At 42.6% G+C, this 20,632-nt stretch overlaps 1 protein-coding gene and 1 long non-coding RNA gene across 2 annotated transcripts; both read left to right on the top strand.

The window, feature by feature from the left end:
- The first annotated feature begins 343 nt into the window (after nt 1-343).
- On the top strand, nt 344-4,934 carry LOC121568242. Its single transcript, XR_006001219.2, has 3 exons — nt 344-416; nt 596-827; nt 4,406-4,934. It is a non-coding gene; the product is annotated as an uncharacterized LOC121568242 (long non-coding RNA).
- A 1,909-nt stretch (nt 4,935-6,843) lies between these two features.
- LOC121567381 (calmodulin-1) lies at nt 6,844-17,041 on the top strand. Its single transcript, XM_041877390.2, has 6 exons — nt 6,844-7,033; nt 13,346-13,376; nt 14,234-14,377; nt 15,507-15,613; nt 16,256-16,391; nt 16,939-17,041. The coding sequence occupies exons 1-6, from the start codon at nt 7,031-7,033 to the stop codon at nt 16,965-16,967; spliced, it is 450 nt and encodes a 149-aa protein (XP_041733324.1). The 5' UTR covers nt 6,844-7,030; the 3' UTR covers nt 16,968-17,041.
- The last annotated feature ends 3,591 nt before the right edge of the window (nt 17,042-20,632 follow it).

The raw sequence follows: 20,632 nt of genomic DNA on the forward strand, positions 1-20,632 counted from the left end.
TTAATATGGTCAAAACAACTAGAAGTGGTGATGTAAGACAAGGCTGACACTATACTTTTCCACAGACCCATTTCAGTCCACTCAGAATGTTTAGACAGGGCCCCAGTGGGAAGTGGGTGTCCTATACTCATTGCCAATGTTCTAGAGTGCTGCCTGTCTATCAGGGAGAAAATATGCCCCATGATTTGCCAGTAACAATGACTCTTTATAGTTTGCTTTACTTGGGCTATATGCTGTACTATGTCAGTTTTGGCTGCACAGTTAGTTTTGTAAGCCCCACCCCGCAACCAATTAGAGTAAAGCGGCTTTTATTTTGTGTGAGAGTGTGTCAGACGACGGATAACGAGAGCTCTCTTTGGGTCTTTTTTCTATCGCTTGGCACTCTGTCGGTAGAGGATGTGTGCACAGGTTCCCTGGTAAGAAAGTTTGACTCTCTTTTCAAGCATGTAGACTTTTGTGATTGTGTGTGAATTTTGGGTATGTGCATGGTACAGTGTGTGTGCATGAAGCTGTCAGTATTCATGTCTGTATGTGTGTCTGTTATTCATGTTGGGTGTGTGTTGATAACCTGCTGACTGGTGTGTCTCTCTCCCAGTGCTAAGGTACAACTCCGTATGGTGTAGTGGACCGAGGGGTTCTCTGCTGTAACCAGACCTTGCACTGTGGGGTGGAGGAAGGGAACACCTGTGCTCCCCAGGTGGCCACTTGTATCTGCCATCCCGTGAAATGGTGTATGGGTCACCCGTTCATCTCAACGATCCAGGCAAACACTGCTGGGGAGAGGAGACATACGACCCTCAGAATGAAATCTGCTGCAATGGACACAAGTGAGTTGCTCTGTAGGGTGGAAACTGTAGGTAGTTGAACCAAGCCAGGTAGTTTATCCCAAAGATGTGGGGTTATCACTGTCTCCAAGCACAGTTCAGAGTGCCAAAGGGCTAACAATTAGATCACTTAATCTTCAGCAGAATGTATCCAGCCTCCCTGTCTAGTGCTGATACAATGTCTTGAAATGTGTGTTTGTGTGTGCTATAACTAACTGTGGAAAGTATTTTCCCACTGTCTGAGACTGGGTGTGCATCTTTGTGTCTGAGAGACATGGATGGATGCAATTGTGATAAAAAAGAACATTCCCACTATGTCAGTCATTGAAGAATTCTGTGGGCGGCCACTGCTTAATGGAATGCACCATGTCATACAGACTACTGCTTTCCAGACATCTTTCAACAGGGCGTCTACCGCTGCAGCCAATGGTCTAAGGGTCTCTGCCCATTCTGTACTTCACTTCCCTTTTTCCAGTCAGAGGCATTCAGACAGTTAGACAGCCAGACATCTCCTAAGAGAGGTGGTATGTCTGCTTTGGGTTCTCTAGGAGGAGGCCAGACACCTCTTTGGGTTTGGGGGTGGGTAGTTGTTTTTGTCTACCTAGCCCTGTTGTGTGACTTGTGCTTGACCTCAGTATCTGAATCTAGGAGGAAGCTGGTTGATTCTTGTTTGTGATTTGAAGAATGTTACTAATGCATGTTCCAGGTAAATATTGTTCATTATTGACTGAAGTCTGTTTATTAGGAATACAGAAAAATATACCATGTCTGAGGGCACACCTGACACAGGCGGGAAGGACTTATGTTTTGACTCTGTACAGTGGCTTCACACGCTGATCTAAAGTCTATGTGGAAACACATCATTAACAAACAATGCTCCAATGTTAAAGTCTCTAACCCTGTCAATCAAACTGTGGGTCGCGACCCGTAGTGCGATCCCCAGGAAGTTGCAGGCAGTCTGAATTTATACAGATGCCATTACTCAATACTTAGGCCATGAAACAAGCGGGATGTCTGTGAGAATAGTGCAGTTGTGAGTGACACACTTGAATTTACTTTCATTTTGACTCTGTGGCTGAATGTAGTGGCGGTCGGTGCCGTTTAAGATTATGGTGGATGAGTTTTACTTTTATGAGCCTTATTTCTATGACAGCATATTGGATGAGTGTCATTCATATTGCATTCACCCAGCTCAATGTAACATCAATAGGTTTAGGCTACTACATGATACTGAAATTTGCCCTATAACCATTATTGCTAAAACCTAGCCTACAAATAAACGTTTATAACGTAGGGGCACAGGTTGAGAGACAAATTGGAGTAATCAAGGTGACAGACAGTGACACAATCAATACTGCCTTGCACACTATTGCCTCCATTTACCTGATCTTGGGTATAATCATTAATGCAAACAGTTGCAAAACATTCAGTTTAAATGTGGAACATGAATTGTATAATTCAAATTACATTTAAATGTGGAACATGAATTGTATCATTCAAGTTATGAGTGTGTCCTGAAGTTGATGGGTTTATCGATCCCCTCGCCACTCTTGAAGTCAACTTTTTAGTTTCAGGTATCGTAGTAAGATTGTGTATTGTCTTTAACCATTTGACATGTCTGAACATACAGGTGTGATCATTCTACAGTGGTCCCTGCAGCTTACACTCAAACCGGTGTGATTAGAACACTTATTTAGAACATCCAGTGACGATTGACGCAACAGTCAGCGTTTGAGCTGGCCACACTGTTTTTTCACAGAAACATTTTGCACCAACAGTCTTTACAACGTTATGTCCTCAATGTTTATTTTTGGATGCAATGTTCAGACATTCACAGAAGTAGCTACAGCATAACACAATCATCCAAACCGGAAAATGTAGGCTACATTAGTCCTAGTGCTAACTGAGGAAAGAGTGACCTAACACAAGCGGTCATATTTAGCTAACTCTTGGCTGACAGAAACCATAATATGAATTATCTAATAGCAATTACTATTTACAATTCATCACATCACGGGTGAGCTCACCAGTGATCGACATAATTGAGTAAAACACTTTATATAATTACAAAAGCATGTGGTCACCCCTTCAAATTAATAGATTTGGCTATTTCAGCCACACCCTTTGCTGACAGGTGTATAAAATTGAGCACACCGCCATGCAATCTCCATAGACAAACATTGGCAGTAGAATGGCCATACTGAAGAGCTCAGTGACTTTCAACGTCGCACAGTCATGAGATACCACCATTCCAACAAGTCATTTAATCAAATTTCTGCCCTGCTAGAGCTTCCCCAGTCAACTGTAAGTGCTGCTATTGTGAAGTGGAAATGTCTAGGAGCAACAACGGCTCAGCCGCGAAGCGGTAGGCCACACAACCTCACAGAACTACAGAGTTCCAAACCAACTTCATGAATTGTGTTTCCATGGCCGAGCAGCCGCACACAAGCCTAAGATCACCATGCGCAATGCCAAGCGTCGGCTGGAGTGGTGTAAAGCTTGCAGCCATTGGACTCTGGAGCAGTGGAAACGCGTTCTCTGGAGTGATGAATCACGCTTCACCATCTGTCAGTCCGATGGACTAATCTGGGTTTGGCGGATGCCAGGAGAACACTACCTGCCCCAATGCATAGTGCCAACTGTAAAGTTTGGTGGAGGTGGAATAATGGTCTGGGGCTGTTTTCATGGTTTGGGCTAGGCCCCTTTGTGCCAGTGATGGGAAATCTTAACGCTACAGCATACAATGACATTCTAGACGATTCTGTGCTTCCAACTTTGTGGCAACAGTTTGGGGAAGGTGTTTCCTGTTTCAGCATGACAATGCCCCATGCACAAAGCGAGGTCCAGACAGAAATGGTTTGTCGAGATCAGTGTGGAAGAACTTGAATGGCCTGCACAGAGCCCTAACCTCAACCTCAATACCTTTGGGATTAATTGGAACGCCGACTGCGAGCCAGGCCTAATCGCCAAACATCAGTGCCCGACCTCACTAATGCTCTTGTGGCTGAATGGAAGCAAGTCCCCGCAGCAATGTTCCAACATCAAGTGGAAAGCCTTCCCAGAAGAGTGGAGGCTGTTATAGCAGCAAAGGGGGGTCAAACTACATATTAATGCCCATGATTTTGGAATGAGTACCGGGGCTGAGGTGAACAGACTATGCAGATTATGCTTGTAGGCAAAGACATTAGTACCATGATCAACATAGTTTTACACATTAACTTTTATGTTTGATGATTAAATACAATGACACAACCCTGACATTCTTTGACCTCTGACTCCAACAACTGCCTCTACACGGCTGATTGGAATAGTGTGACCTGACATAATAACAGAGATCATGTCTGAAATGTGATTTATCTCGCAGATTAGACTCTCTCTCTCCCTCTCTCTCTCTCTCTCTCTCTCTCTCTCTCTCTCGCTCTCTCTCTCTCTCTCTCTCTCTCTCTCTCTCTCTCTCTCTCTCTCTCTCTCTCTCTCTCTCTCTCTCTCTCTCTCTCTCTCTCTCTCTCTCTCTCTCTCTCTCTCTCTCTCTCCTTCTCTCTCTCTCTCTCTCTCTCTCTCTCTGTTTCCCTCTCGGACAGGTTTTGGGATGACGGCCCCATCCACAACAGAGGACAAAGTCCTCCTGGTAATCTACGGCCTGCTGGGCTGCTCTGCCACCACCCTCTTCTTTAACCGCTTCCTGGAGAGGGTCATCACCATGTTGGGCTTCCTTATGCGATGGTGTCACCGGAGGAGAACACACAACATCACACAGGGGGCAACAGCAACCAACACAATGGTGTAGGAGAGAAAAGAGACATGGAGGTTGGGAAAGAGGGATGGAAGCCCTCACTCTAATACTGTTTGCTGCTGCCCTTGTGTTGGCGTGTGGTGCTTATACTCTCTACTCAGCCATGGAGGGCTGGAGCTGCATCAAGTCCCTGTACTTCTGCTTCGTGGCCTTCAGTACGGTGGGTTTCAGGGGACCTGGTTAGCAGCCAGGAAGAGTCCTACGGAGGAGCCCCCTGTGGAGCCTACCAGGTGGCTAACTGCCTCGTCATGCTCCTGGGGGTATGCTGTACCTACTCCCTCTTCAATGCCTTCTCTGTCAACATCAAACAGGGGCTGAACTGGATCCTGAGTCAGCTGATCCATCTACGTAGCTGCCTGTGCCACGGCAGACCTCTACGATGCCCACTGTTGCCCATGTTCTTGCCAAACCCTATGCCACAGGAACATGGACTTGAGCACCACCAAAGCCAGAGAAATGGGGCAACACGGATACAGGCTTCCCGGAGGGGATGTCATACATGTCGGACCACCATGACTGGTACGACAGCTCCTGACTGAAGAGACACTCGGTACAAAATATCTGGCATGATTTACTTAAGCAATAAGGCACGAGGGGGTGTGGTATATAGCCAATTGGCTAAGGGCTGTTCTTAAACACGACACAACGCGGAGTGCCTGGATACAGCCCTTAGCCGTGGTATATTGGCCATATATCACAAACCCCTGAGGTGCCTTATTGCTATTATCAACTGGTTACCAACTAAATTAGAGCAATAAAATGTTTTGTCATACCCGTGGTATACGGTCTGATATACCACGGCTGTCAGCCAATCAGCATTCAGGGCTCGAACCACCCAGTTTATAACTGCATATAGACAACACTGATGATTGAAGGTTTCATTTTTTATAATTGCGTTACTTGGAACCTTTTTTTCAACAACAAAAAAAATGTACTCAATGTATCATGAAACCAGTTTTACTCTCCCCATAAAGTGCATTAGGCCTGTGATGATGGTTGTAGGACAGTAAGTAGAGTTTACCATGTACACTTGTTTGTGGTTTCATGATGCAATTTGTCTCCACAAGAGGGAGCACATGGATAAGGCTATGTGGATTTTATTTTGGTGGACTCATCCAACTTTTTCCAACTGTTGTCCTGACTTTTTTTGTGTGCAAATAAATGAAAGACAGAAAATACAAAACATTCCCTCTGACATTTCCTCCTCCTTGCCTCTCAATAACTGGTCCAGGGTCTGTTATGTCGATGACTATGATACAGATCCACAAACAGAAAAGTGTTAGGTCTGACTAAATATTGCAATATGGTACACAAAGGCAATTAAGAATTATTGATATATCTCTACTTTTATGTACACAAAGGAGCAGTTATTATATACCCATGGTTCCATTTAAATGCCATAAATATCTACAAAGTGTGGGAGGGTTGTTTTCCTTATCATATAGACCTACACGATGTCATACTACTAGACTAGGCTACTGCAACGGTTTACATTACATTTTAGTCATTTAGCAGACGCTCCTATCCAGAGCGACTTACAGTTAGTGAGTGCATACATTTTTATTTATTTTTCATACTGGAATCGAACCCACAACCCTGGCGTTGCAAATGCCATGCTCTACCAACTGAGCTACATCCCTTTTGACCAATTAGTCATATTTGAAATCCGCATGTTCAAAACCTATAATAGCACACAGCGAACGATTTATAGAACATTAGTATAAAAAAAAACTAATGTTTTGCAATGGATACATCCAATTTGGCGCAATGCAGTTTACAACCAGCCAATTACAAAACCGGGTACTTTTCTACCCTTTTCTCTGGGCCAATAAGGATCTGCGTTACATTAGCCAAGTTGAAGCTCATCTCATTAGTGGTCATACTTGATCAAAAATAATAACTTTAAAATTGACAATGTATATCCATTTCAAATATTGGCTATTGTTCACCGCTAATAACAGGCGCGTCTGCTTCTCATCAATGCACGAGCACTGAACATAATCCTGCACTATCTCTGCGCGATTCGTGCAAATAGTACAATTACTTTCTTTTTTGATGAGTGACAGGGGACGTGCTGGGCAATTTCAGTGAGTGCAGTGGTCAATATAAGGTGAAAAAAATATTATATTCTGACGCATTTGTGGTGTGCAGTTTTAAGATTGGCAGGTTCGTGGGGGGCGAAAGATGTCACTTCGCGGAGTGATATAGTTCAAATGAGGCCATATCGGCAGTGACGCGGTGCCTAGTGTTTCCGGGCAACTTCGCAGAGAAGGGACTGTATACCTCTAGCGAATTATTTTTCAGCACTAAACAACGATACATACGTTGGCTACAGTTACTTTGACAGCCACGAGGGGGACATTGACTATTTAGTCATTCATATTTTCCAAGTTCGAAGACAAAACATAATACAATGGTGAGTATAGCCACCGTTTTGCTAGCTAGCTTGCTACACTCATTCAACAACAGACAAAGCCAAGCGTATGCTAGCTAGGTAACGTTACCTGACTGTCATATAAATTGGCTAGCTTGTCATGTAGCTAGCTAGTTCTCTAGCTAGCTAACATTAATTCGTATTGGGTTAGAGCAACGTCTATGTAGTTATAACTAGCTAGCTAAATAAGGTGTGACTGTGACATAGTTTGTCGTCTGGCAGCTCAGCTGTTGATATCACCACATGACCGGGCTGTTGGCTCGACGTTGCATTGCAATAGCCACCAACTGGCAGTTGGAAAAGCTCATAAGGACTCAGTGGATGACCGACAATAAGAAAATGCTTGATTGTGGGCACGAATGAGGCATGACTATCTGATAAACTTTAGCTATGGCTAATTTTACATACTGTTAGCTAGCTAAGGTCATTGGTTTCGCTCGGATCGGGGTTAGCTAGCTTACGTTAGGGTACTAATGGTGAGTGGGCGTGGTGGTAAGGCAGAAGCATAGCGCTGTTTGATGTAATAATAACCAAACACACTGCCAATTGAATTACCTTACTCGATAGTATTAGTTGGCTGGTTAGCTGCCATCTACATTTTTTTTTTCACCAGACACATTATCTATGTAGACTTGAGCCAGTTGATTTGTATTTTGCAATGAACAATGCCCAGATTGTACCGTGCCAAGGCAGCTGATAGTTTGTCCGCAACAAGCTAACTAACTTGTGTTCTGTCTTGTTTTCAATTACATAGCTAGCTGGCAATATGATCTAGCTAGTAATATGTTGTGTATGGTGTTGTTGCGCAAATTGAGTTGTCAGTAGCCACGCGACATTTGACAGAGCCTTTCCTCATGTTACTGTTGCGTATTGCACCACCACGTTGATCCGCAGTCTGCTGTTCGTGAATGGTCTTCGTTGCCACCCCTCCTTCCTCGCCCCTCTCTACCACACGCATTCCTCCCCCCCTGCATTGAACCACATCATGGTTGGTGCAGTATACTGACATGGGATCCGCAGTGCATGCTTTATAAAAATGGGAATAAGACTCTAAAAGACATTGTGTGACAAACGAAGGCTTGTCCTCATGTGCTCTGCTTTATTCCTCATAATTGCTGTTTTGGGGGACGGAAGTGAGGCCTTGGCACTAAGTCTGTATTATTTATGGTGGTTTGTTTTGCGCCAAAGGATAAGACACAATTGAAAATCAGAAGATCTTGCCATCTGCCCCAAAAAATGACTGCACCACTTTACCACCACAGTGAATACGATATTAACAGCCTTTAACCAGGACTGTACATAATGGCACATGGGATCTCAATACTGCTGAAAGGCAACACTGTTTTCGTGAGCCACTTGGTGCTTGACACCGCCTTGTAAATGCTCAAACCCAGGAGTGCACTAATGGAATCCTCCTGAACCACTGCTTGCTTCCTCAACCCTCTGTGTGGACAGAATACGCTGCAGTCTGCTTGCTGCCCTTTCCTCCCCCCTCTCCTCCTGATGACTCACTGAGATAGAGCACATGTCCTGGGCAAAATTATTTAACTGTGATGAACATGTGCAAAACACAGAATCATATGATGCAAAATGGGGATGATTTCTGTATTTTGAATGTTACCTATCTTGAGTACTGACAAGCAAAACATTTTGAGACTTTGTCAACAATGGACTAATGAAACAAATTCAAAAATAGTTTTTGGGTGGAATTTTCCTTTAACTGTAATGAAGATTTGAATGATATAAGTCAATGTCCATTGCTTTTTGTTCCCTTGTTTTTTGGTGGGGTGTGCACTTTCACAGGTGTGCACACTTTCACTCCCAAGCAATAAATGCTATACATATGATGGCGAGTCTGAAGACCCACAAAAAGCAACAGAGGTGGTAATAGTCAGTGTGCTACATTGGCGACCCTGTTCGTGCCGCTCTAATTATAGCAGGGGTACTGAGGTGTATTTATACCCATCCCTCATCACACTTCCTCAACCCAAAGTGTGCTGGTTGACTAACTCAGACAGATCTGATAAGACCTCGTCCTCAACTGATGGGAGGGAGAATGAGGCCTCAGAGACTCCGGGTGGAAATCGAGATGGCGCTGACAGACACGGTTGCCCTGTTTCTCACACCATTATTTATATAAATACACGCAGTGCATTCGGAAATTATTCAGACCCCTTGACTTTTCCCACATTTTGTTACGTTACAGCCTTATTCTAAAATGGATGAAATAAAAAATAAAACTCATTAATCTACACACAATACCTCATAATGACAAAGCGAAAACAGGTTTTTAGAAATGTTTAATAATTTATATACAGTGGGGAAAAAAAGTATTTAGTCAGCCACCAATTGTGCAAGTTCTCCCACTTAAAAAGATGAGAGAGGCCTGTCATTTTCATCATAGGTACACGTCAACTATGACAGACAAATTGAGAAAAAAAAATCCAGAAAATCACATTGTGGGATTTTTAATGAATTTATTTGCAAATTATGGTGGAAAATAAGTATTTGGTCACTTACAAAAAAGCAAGATTTCTGGCTCTCACAGACCTGTAACTTCTTCTTTAAGAGGCTCCTCTGTCCTCCACTCGTTACCTGTATTAATGGCACCTGTTTGAACTTGTTATCAGTATAAAAGACACCTGTCCACAACCTCAAAAAGTCACACTCCAAACTCCACTATGGTCAAGACCAAAGAGCTGTCAAAGGACACCAGAAACAAAATTGTAGACCTGCACCAGGCTGGGAAGACTGAATCTGCAATAGGTAAGCAGCTTGGTTTGAAGAAATCAACTGTGGGAGCAATTATTAGGAAATGGAAGACATACAAGACCACTGATAATCTCCCTCGATCTGGGGCTCCACGCAAGATCTCACCCCGTGGGGTCAAAATGATCACAAGAACGGTGAGCAAAAATCCCAGAACCACACGGGGGGACCTAGTGAATGACCTGCAGAGAGCTGGGACCAAAGTAACAAAGCCTACCATCAGTAACACACTACTCCGCCAGGGACTCAAATCCTGCATTGCCAGACGTGTCCCCCTGCTTAAGCCAGTACATGTCCAGGCACGTCTGAAGTTTGGGAGAATGTCATATGGTCAGATGAAACCTAAATATAACTTTTTGGTAAAAACTCAACTCATCGTGTTTGGAGGACAAAGAATGCTGAGTTGCATCCAAAGAACACCATACCTACTGTGAAGCATGGGGGTGGAATCTTCATGCTTTGGGGCTTTTTTTCTGCAAAGGGACCAGGACGACTGATCCGTGTAAAGGAAAGAATGAATGGGGCCATGTATCGTGAGATTTTGAGTGAAAACCTCCTTCCATCAGCAAGGGCATTGAAGATGAAACGTGGCTGGGTCTTTTAGCATGACAATGATCCCAAACACACCTCCCGGGCAACGAAGGAGTGGCTTCGTAAGAAGCATTTCAAGGTCCTGGAGTGGCCTAGCCAGTCTCCAGATCTCAACCCCATAGAAAATCTTTGGAGGGAGTTGAAAGTCCGTGTTGCCCAGCGACAGCCCCAAAACATCACTGCTCTAGAGGAGATCTGCATGGAGGAATGGGCCAAAATACCAGCACCAGTGTGTGAAAACCTTGTGAAGACTTACGGAAAACGTTTGACCTGTGTCATTGCCAACAAGGGGTATATAACAAAGTATTGGGAAACTTTTGTTATTGACCAAATACTTATTTTCCACCATAATTTGCAAATAAATTTAAAAAAATCCTACAATGTGATTTTCTGGAATTTTTTTTCTCATTTTGTCTGTCATAGTTGACATGTACCTATGATGAAAATTACAGGCCTCTCTCATCTTTTTAAGTGGGAGAACATGCACAATTGGTGGCTGACTAAATACTTTTTTCCCCCACTGTATATAAAAAATACCTTATTAACAAAAGTATTAAGACCCTTTGCGATAAGACTCAAAATTGAGCTCAGGTGCATCCTGTTTCCATTGATCATCCTTGAGATGTTTCTACAACTTGATTGGAGTCCACCTGTGGTAAATTCAATTGATTGGACATGATTTGGAAAGGCACACACCTGTCTATATAAGGTCCCCCAGTTTACAGTGCATGTCAGAGCATGAGGTCGAAGGAATTGTCCGTAGAACTCCGAGACAGGATTGTGTCGAGGCACAGATCTGGAGAAGGGTACCAAAACATTTCTGCAGCACTGAAGGTCCCCAAGAACACCGTGGCCTCCACCATTCTTAAATGGAAGAAGTATAGAACCACCAAGACTCTTCCTAGAGCTGGCCGCCCGGCCAAACTGAGCAATCGGGGAGATCCTCTGTGGAGATGGGAGAATCTTCCAGAAGGACCACCATCTCTGCAGCACTCCACCAATCAGGTGTTTATGGTAGAGTGGCCAGACAGAAGGCACTCCTCAGTAAAAGGCACATGACAGCCCGCTTGGAGTTTGCCAAAAGGCACCTAAAGGACTCTTAGACCATGAGAAACAAGATTTTCTGTGCTGATGAAACCAAGATTTAACTCTTTGCCTGAATGCCAAGCGTCACGTCTGGAGGAAACCTGGCACCATCCCTTCGGTGAAGCATGTTGGTGGCAGCATCATGCTATGGGGATGTTTTCCAGCGCAGGGACTGGGAGAGTAGTCAGGATCGAGGGAAAGATGAATGGTGCAAAGTACAGAGAGATCCTTGATGAAAACCTGCTAAGGAGCGCACAGGACCTCAGACTGGGGTGAAGGTTCACCTTCCAACAGGACAATGACCCTAAGCACACAGCCAAGACAATGCAGGAGTGGCTTCGGGAGAGGTCTCTGAATGTCCTTGAGTGACCCACCCGGACTTGAACCCGATCGAAAATCTCTGGAGAGACCTGAAAATTGATGTGCAACAACTTGACAGAGCTTGAGAGGATTTGCAGAGAAGAATGGGAGAAACTCTCCAAATACAGGTCTGCCAAGCTTGTAGCGTCATACCCAAGAAGACTCAAGGCTGTAATCGCTTCCAAAGGTGCTTCAACACAGTACTGAGTAAAGGGTCTGAATACTTATGTAAATGTGATATTTCAGTTTTTTTTTTTTTATATAAATTTGCAAAAATGTCTAAACCTGTTTTTGCCTTGTCATTATGGGGTATTGTGTGTAGATTGATGAGGGGGAAAAAACATTTAAATCAATTTTAGAATAAGGGTGTAATGTAACTAAATGTGGAAAAAGTCAATGGGTCTGAATACGTTACAAAAGCACTGTGTGTATATATATAATTACATACATACACACACACACAAGTGCCTTGCAAAAGTATTAATCCCCCTTGGCGTTTTTCCAATTTTGTTGCATTACAACCTGTAATTTAAATTGATTTTTATTTGGATTTCATATAATGGACATACACAAAATAGTCAAAATTGGTGAAGTGAATTGAAAAAAAATAACTTGTTTCACAAAATTCTAAAAAATAAATAACGGAAAAGTGTGCGTGCATATGTATTACTGCACTGTTGTAGCTAGAAACACAAGCATTTCACTGCACCTGCAAATCTGTGGATGAGACTAATAAACTTGGATTTGATTTGAAATTGCCTGTAATAGATACAGATCTAATTAGCGGGAAACCGCTGACTGGACTGAGATGAGTGACCACGTTTACATGCGTACAGTATTCCGGATAGTAGGTCAGATCCTGCTTTATTAAGGTCTTATTTGGGATAAGCTGTTTACATGCACCTTTTGTGGTCCAGTACAGAATATAAGCAAAATACATTATTATGGTGGATCGAACTGCGCAGGTAGCCTACTTTTTTGAAGTGATTTGTTTGACAGTCAGATGAAAACATCACTCAGTACCCATGATATATGAAACTGAGCCTGCACAGATTGCGAAAAACAACAGTAAACGGGATAAGATGTTTTACATGCCACAGTATCCTGTCTAAGATCAGCATACCCCGGGCATCTTATCCGGGTTTCTCATAACCAGGATACAAGCTTTTTCGGGTTATTGGAAATCGTATATATGTTTATATGCGTCAACTAAAAAACAGAATACTTGAGTATCGGTGTGCATGTAAACGTGGTCAGTGTGTAGGAGCAAAGTTATCCTACTCCTGTGAGCGCTGAGGTTATAGGGGTGAGAGTATCACTGTCATGTCAACTCGTCTGATCTCATACGAATCAAATGGAGCAGGTATGGTTACACACAGGAGTAAAAGAGCAGCCATTAGGTGATTGTGGCTTAATTTACCTCAATTAGGCTACAATATGTTAGGGGCAGTGGACAACTCTCACTCTTGCTTCCTCTCGTCTTCACAGGCTGACCAACTGACCGAGGAGCAGATTGCTGGTGAGTACTACAGGTGCATCAAAGCTGGGACCGAGAGACTGAAAAACAGCTTCTATCTCAAGGCCATCAGACTGTTAAACAGCTATCACTAGCACAGAGAGGCTGCTGCCTACATACAGACTTGAAAATCACTGGCCACTTTAATAAATGGAACACTAGTCACTTTAATAATGGCACTTTAATGTTTACATATCTTGCATTACCCATCTCATATGTATATACTGGATTCTATACTATCTGTTGCATCTTAGACTATGCCACTCTGATAATGACATTGCTCATCGATTATATATTCTTATTCCATTCCTTAACTTAGATTTGTGTGTATTAGGTTTTTGTTGTGGATCTGTTAGATATTACTTGCTAGATATTGCTGCACTGTCGGAACTAGAAGCACAAGCATGTCGCTACACTCGCAATAACATCCGCTAACCATGTATAAATGTGATTTTCTTTTTTACTATCCCTAACCCTGAACAGTGAGGTTCTGTCCAATCAAAGCTCTTGAATCCAATCCCAGTTAGTAGAAGTGACTGAGTTCCTGTCGGTTGGCAGATAATATGGGTGCTTAGACTCATGGCTCCTTATGGTAGCGACCAACATTTAGGCTAATCTGCCTGTTAGTTTGTACAACTGATGTTAATCTTGTACCAATCATTCTTAGTATTTGTAAGAGTTTTCTTCATCTGCACAGATCTAAAGAATTGGGTGAAATCAGTATGTTGAACGTATCCTGGGAATTTGCCCTTACCTGTCCAGTTCATATGAAGGAAAGGGGACAAGGACAGGAAGACTATTGACGTAGCCAATATAGGCATTTCCACGAATCCCACACTGTTCCCTGTTTGCTTAATCAGAGTTCAAGGAGGCCTTCTCACTGTTCGACAAGGATGGCGATGGCACCATCACCACCAAGGAGCTGGGCACTGTCATGCGCTCTCTGGGACAGAACCCTACTGAGGCAGAACTACAGGACATGATCAACGAGGTGGACGCTGATGGTAAAATTAGAGAGATGTGTACAATGACATTCACGCACGCACACGTATGGTCAGTACCCAACAAGGCTGACCCTTGTACTTTATTCACATGGTGGATGAATGGTGACACACACTGCATAATTACTGGGCCAACGCTCTTAACCGCTAGGCTACCATCTCACCTGGATGGCACCATGGCTCTGGTTTCATGCTGGATCACATTTCAAATATCTAATGTTTCTACCCACAACAGAGGGTCACCCATACATAGAGTTGGAGGACTCTAGATTGATAAAACCTGTTTTTGGCAAGGACATAGTCCTAAAACCGGAAATTAGTTACCTTTGGTTCGTTCAGCCATTCCTATGGGGAAAATGAATGGGGTTTTGGGATAAATGCCGATAATATGGTCTGAGGTTGACACGGGCTTAGGAGATCTTGTACAATTTGTTGTACAAGATATCAGTCAGTCAGTTAACATGACTGGAAAAAAGTATGAAGCCTGTATGTGCTTGTTTTGATTACATAAATGCTTCAAAATTCACAAAAACTGACGTTAGCTGATGAAGATTATCTCATAGAACAAAACGTATAAGATCTTCTAAGCCTGTGCTTACCACAGACCTTATTTGTGGCGTTTATCCCCTACAAAAACTCCATTCATTTCCCCCTAGGCTTTGGCCAACGAGCCATGGCGGAGTTAGTGCCTACAAAAATACGCCATTACTATTGCTCTCTATTGCCATTGAGGGCTTTCAACTTTTTTTTAAGTAGTCAACTGGTTGGGACTTCCTATGGGTCAAGGAGGGATCAGCCAATTAATTATACTCATGAGCAAACTTTCCAGAACTGTAGGTGGCAGTAAATCACCAACCTTGGCTATATATCTGTTCAAACAACACACTAGGTTGTAGTTTGCACCCTTTGTTTTCTGCCAACTCATAGACGTAGTAGAAGAAGAAAATTGACTACTTAAAATTTGAGATTGCCTCTGGTGCAGCCTGTGCACTCACAGATGCAAAGATGATATCTCTTTGGGCTCATTCCAAAGTGTACTGACGAGTTCAACACTGCTCATTCTGAAATAAAATAACCATCTGTGTGTGTGTGTACATAAATGTAAAATAAAGACTGTCTTGTTTGTCCTTAGGTAACGGGACGATTGACTTCCCAGAGTTCCTGACAATGATGGCGAGGAAGATGAAGGACACAGACAGCGAGGAGGAGATCAGAGAAGCCTTCAGAGTCTTTGATAAGGTACACACGCTCCACACCATCTCCTTTGATTTGTTGGAGTCAGTCAATTGGAAATGTGCTTAGTGTTTTGAAACATGCACCATTTTGATTATCTGTTTAGATTTTTGTGCTTAGAGTTGTGAAAATGTACTGGAACAGTGCAATCCCTTTAAACAGAGACGTGTGATTTTGGAAATGTGTGTGTGTGTACACGTACATTTAGTGTGTGTATTGCGGTTGTTTGTTTGTACCCTCTGACGTATCGGTGTGAGTGGTGTGATTGTTTTTGTGGGACATTTGTGCCACTGTCCTAAAGAACCTTGGTTTCTGCTAGGGCACCAGTCTGTGTCAGCATCCCCCTGCTCTGTTTATCATTTCTCCCTTTGCGGCTCTTGAGTCTTGGCAGAGCTAGACCCAGAGATAACAGTGAGCAGACGGACCAGAGCCATGCATATCTCTGACTGTCACACAGATGGGGCAGCCAGAGACCATGTTCATGTGCCAGCAGACCAGATAAACCTGGGCTCTATTCAGAAGAGGGAGATGTCACTGATCGTTAAGATAGAAAAGTCTTGTTTAGACCTGATCTCATTCTGACAGGTTAAAGTATTGTATGTAGAACCTTCTCTCTTTCCCTATTGAATGAGCCTGTTCTCCCTGTAGGATGGGAACGGCTATATCAGCGCGGCAGAGCTGCGGCACGTCATGACCAACCTCGGGGAGAAGCTCACAGACGAGGAGGTGGACGAGATGATCCGCGAGGCCGATATTGACGGAGACGGACAGGTCAACTATGAGGGTGAGCTCAACGTCCTTCCTCTCTCCCACTCGTGTGTTTGCAGATATAAAGGAAATGGATAGGTGGAAACTCCCTTTAGTAAACCCATTGCAAGCCAAGGTGGAGCTATCACCGTATTTCTTTGACTTCTCTGATACCTTCCGATCTGCAAAAACCAGAGGGCTAAGTAAGAGCTAAATATTCTTAAAACCAGGCCTTCTTCTCTCTTCTCCACTTCCTCGTCCTCCTTTTTCCTCCCACCTCTGTCTTCCTGCTCCTCCTCTCATATCTACTGTGAGTTTACTGAAGTCAGTGTCTTTCCGCTGTTGCCCCTGTCAGTTATGCCTTATTTCTCTTTGCTTTGATACATGAAATACTCACTCACTCACAGCTTAATGAATCACTGCTCATTGAATTTAAAATAGTATTGAAGACATTGATTCCTCATGTTACTCTGTTTCAATAATCTTATTAGTATGCCTTGTGATGTAATCATTGTTAACAGAATGCTCTTTATTCTTGTGGATTTCTTCTAATTTCTTTCTCCCTGTTTTGTTCTGCCTTGCAGAGTTTGTGCAGATGATGACAGCCAAGTGAAGTAGACTGTGCTCTCACACATTTCTCTCTCTTACATTGCTTGTCCTCCGAAGATCACTCTGTCTTTAAGAAAACAAACCAATAATCAAGCCAAAATGGAAAACTCAAAAAATGATTTAATGTATAAAATTATGTAATAAAAAAAATCTAACTACTTCTAGGGTATCTGTTTTAAGAGCAACTGCAGATGAATCCCTAACAGAAGTTAATGGACGAAGCTTTAAGGCATGAGACCCTTACTCTAGAGTAAGATCCTTGGGAGGCTCCCAGATGCCGACTAAATTTGAGGAAAGGGCAACACGGACGAGGCAGAGGGATAGGATTCCATGCCAGAGATGGCTGTCTTTTCCTCATTGAGAGAAGCTTACTATTTCAAGTATTTTTCCACCCTGAAAACAATTAAGGCTAACGGCGCACTCACACAAATCGCAGTGCTAACATTGAATTGGGTAACGGCCTTCTTGCATGCACCCCTTCTGAGACAGTTTCATGTCACAACAAGGTGGTTTTGATCCCATCGGTGATTGTGGATAGTATACACACTGGAGGTATATACATAAATATATAGCTATACACTGAGTGTACAGAACATTAGGATCACCTTCCAAATATTGAGTTGCACCCCGCCTTTTGCCCTCAGAACAGCCTCAATTCGTCGGTGCGTGGACGCTACAAGGTGTCGAAAGCGTTCCTTAGGGATGCTGGCCCATGTTGACTCCAATGCTTCCCACAGTTGTGTCAAGTTGGCTAGATGTCCTTTGGGTGGTAGACCATTCTTGATACACACGGGAAACTGTTGAACTGTTGCAGTTGTTGACACACTCAAACTGGTGCGCCTGGCACCTACTACCATACCCTGTTCAAAGGCACTTAAATGTTTTATTTTGCCCATTTACCCTCTGAATGGCACACATACACAATCCATGTCTCAAGGCTTAAAATTCCTTCTTTAACCAGTCTCCTCCCCTTTTAACAAGTTACATCAGTAAGGGATCATAGCTTTCACCTGGTCAGTCTATATCATGGAAAGAGCAGGTGTCCCTAATGTTTTGTACACTCGGTGTGTGTGTATATATATTTGTAAAATACTAACGGTTGGTGCAAGAATTACAGTGGAAAAGGTTGCATTGGTGCTAGGTTGAGGAGAGAATTCACCCATCCTTAAGGGGTTGTGGGGAGTTGATAGAAAAAGCACTGGTTCGTTGGTTTTAATTGTCTTTTCTATTGTTTGGGCAGGCTGTTGTCTTTCGTTCTCTTAACGAGGCTTTTAATTTCCCAGCACCACTGACCTATGGCATAGGAGTACATAGATGTACAGTTTCAGGACGGTAATTATGGTAGCACACTTTGAGAGCATTGCTGTAAAGATATTTTATCTGCTTACATATATCCTGATACAAATATGAATGTTATGGTTTTTAAATGTATGCTATCAAACATTAATGTGTAAATTAATTAAACATTTTGGTCACACAAATATATATTAGTGTATCGTAAACTTTGCATGACTTATTGTTGATATAGTATGACCTGTGAAATGTTTGATCCTTGGTTTTGAAATGTGCCATAATACTCTAAAGCATCAACCTTCTTGCAAGAGCACTTAGTAAATTAGGACATATTATGAATATACAGTATAAACTATATACAGTACATACCTATTTGCACTTTGGTGTAAACCGTATATTTGAAAATGTTCTGTAAAAAAGACTGTTGCTGCTACTAGAACAACTCATTTGTCCCTTGCTCCTGTGGATTAGTTAGATCCTCATGTTGTCGTCAAGTGTTCACTTGATTATTTTATCCGTGCTCCGCTTGCTGTTCTACTGAACAGAGTATATATTCACTAATATATTTATTTTTGTCAGTGAGTTGAAAAAATAAATCAGTTTAAAGGGTATAAATTATTGGTTAAAAAATGTATTATTTGGGTTTAAATTAAAGGAATGCTAGCAGAGGTACTGAATCGTTGCTGAAAAGACAGTTTTATTCCCCAAGTTATCTGGCTAGCTTTTACTGGTTGGTTAACTTTGATCTACAGGTTGGAAAAGACACATGGTTAAGGACTGTTAAACTTCTGGAGGTAGCATACACATTTATAGATGTTAAATATTAATGTTTGCCATGAATAAATAAATGGACTGAACTTCACTGAGTGTCTCCTTGTCTTCCGCAAAACTTCATATGCAATTTTTATTGATCACTTTGTGTAAAAAAAAAAAAGAAGCTAACTTTAGCATGTAGTTATTTGGCGTGTGGATGGAACTTCAACTCAGTTTAGTTAGTTTGTGTATCCCTGGCTGCCAGTCTCTTTGCAGTCCTCATAATATCCTTTACAAGACACCCTCTGAGATTGGGTCAGAGGAAGTCACCCCGGCCTCCATAAGAGGAGCTATCCCTGGCTGCACCAGGCTATATTTGGTGGCTCATGGGATTGCCACAGGAGCCTCTGGTAATCCGGGTCAGTCCGGTTCATGACATCTCACCCCTGTAAGTCCAAATGCCCCCAAGTCCAACCCACACATGCCTCTGCGGTGACGGGCAGGGACAGCCAATGAGATCAATCATATCTGCGGTCTGTTGGATGTGATTGGGTGTTGCCTAATAGATTTATCTTATGTTATAGGACAGTAAGTATCTCAGGTACATTCATTAGGAACCGGAGGACCTCACTCGGCTGAAAGGCTATAACCCCTTTTACTGTACTTCAACTGCGTATGATTGATTGTCTAAATATATCGCGGTTGTATATAACACATGATCATGACTGGGCAAGGTGCCTGTGTAAGGGGAGTTAACTACAATTTATGTAAAGATATTACATTACTGCGCTAGTGTAAAAAATACAATAAAATCTGTGCTGATATTTAGGAGCAAACTTGTTCTTAAAGCTTGTTCAGGGAATTTACGGAGTACGAGGTATTGTGGTCTGTTGCATTAGTGCCTCCCCTACTGGTAGTAGAAGAGAATATCCTCTGTTCACATGATATGCTTACAGCAGATCTGAAGGAACCAAATAACTGACAGGCCGCTGGTTCGAACACACGAGCCGACGAGATGTAATAAACAAGAAAACATATATTTTTTTTACTGCCACTTAGTGTTTGCTCACGATTATAATTAATTGACAGATATAATCATGTGATTCTTCCTTAACCCCTAGGAAGGCCCACCCAGTTGACTACTTTAAAATGGTGGCAGCCCTCAATGGCAATGTCCATGCTAAAGCGGGTTTTATCCATATAGAGTCCTCTATCTAACTCTGTATTGTCCTCACCTTTTCATAGTTGTGTGGAGGCCAAAATAGCCCTATGTGATGCTCTGCTCTGGGTGTAGTTTCACATATCCTCACTAGATGATGCTGTATCATTGTCTTGGAATCTGCTCAGAAGTCTTTGTCAGCTGATAGTTATAGAATGTGTAGACATTTAAAGCCCCCATGCAGTCTTTTTAATTGTATTTTTTAAATCATCACTGTGTGTTTATTGCATGAAAATAACTCAACATATATTTTTTATTTCCTTGAGCCTCCTTTTTCCATTGAAATGCTCAGTCGGATTGTGTGGGTGTGTTGATACGTATGTAAATAGATTTACATACACAGCCCTGATTGGCGGATAGGATTTTCTAGAGTCTAGAACAGTCATACTCAAATGGCGGACCGT

The sequence above is a fragment of the Coregonus clupeaformis genome, chromosome 6, assembly GCF_020615455.1.
Source record: "Coregonus clupeaformis isolate EN_2021a chromosome 6, ASM2061545v1, whole genome shotgun sequence".
NCBI classification, from domain to species: Eukaryota; Metazoa; Chordata; class Actinopteri; order Salmoniformes; family Salmonidae; genus Coregonus; species Coregonus clupeaformis.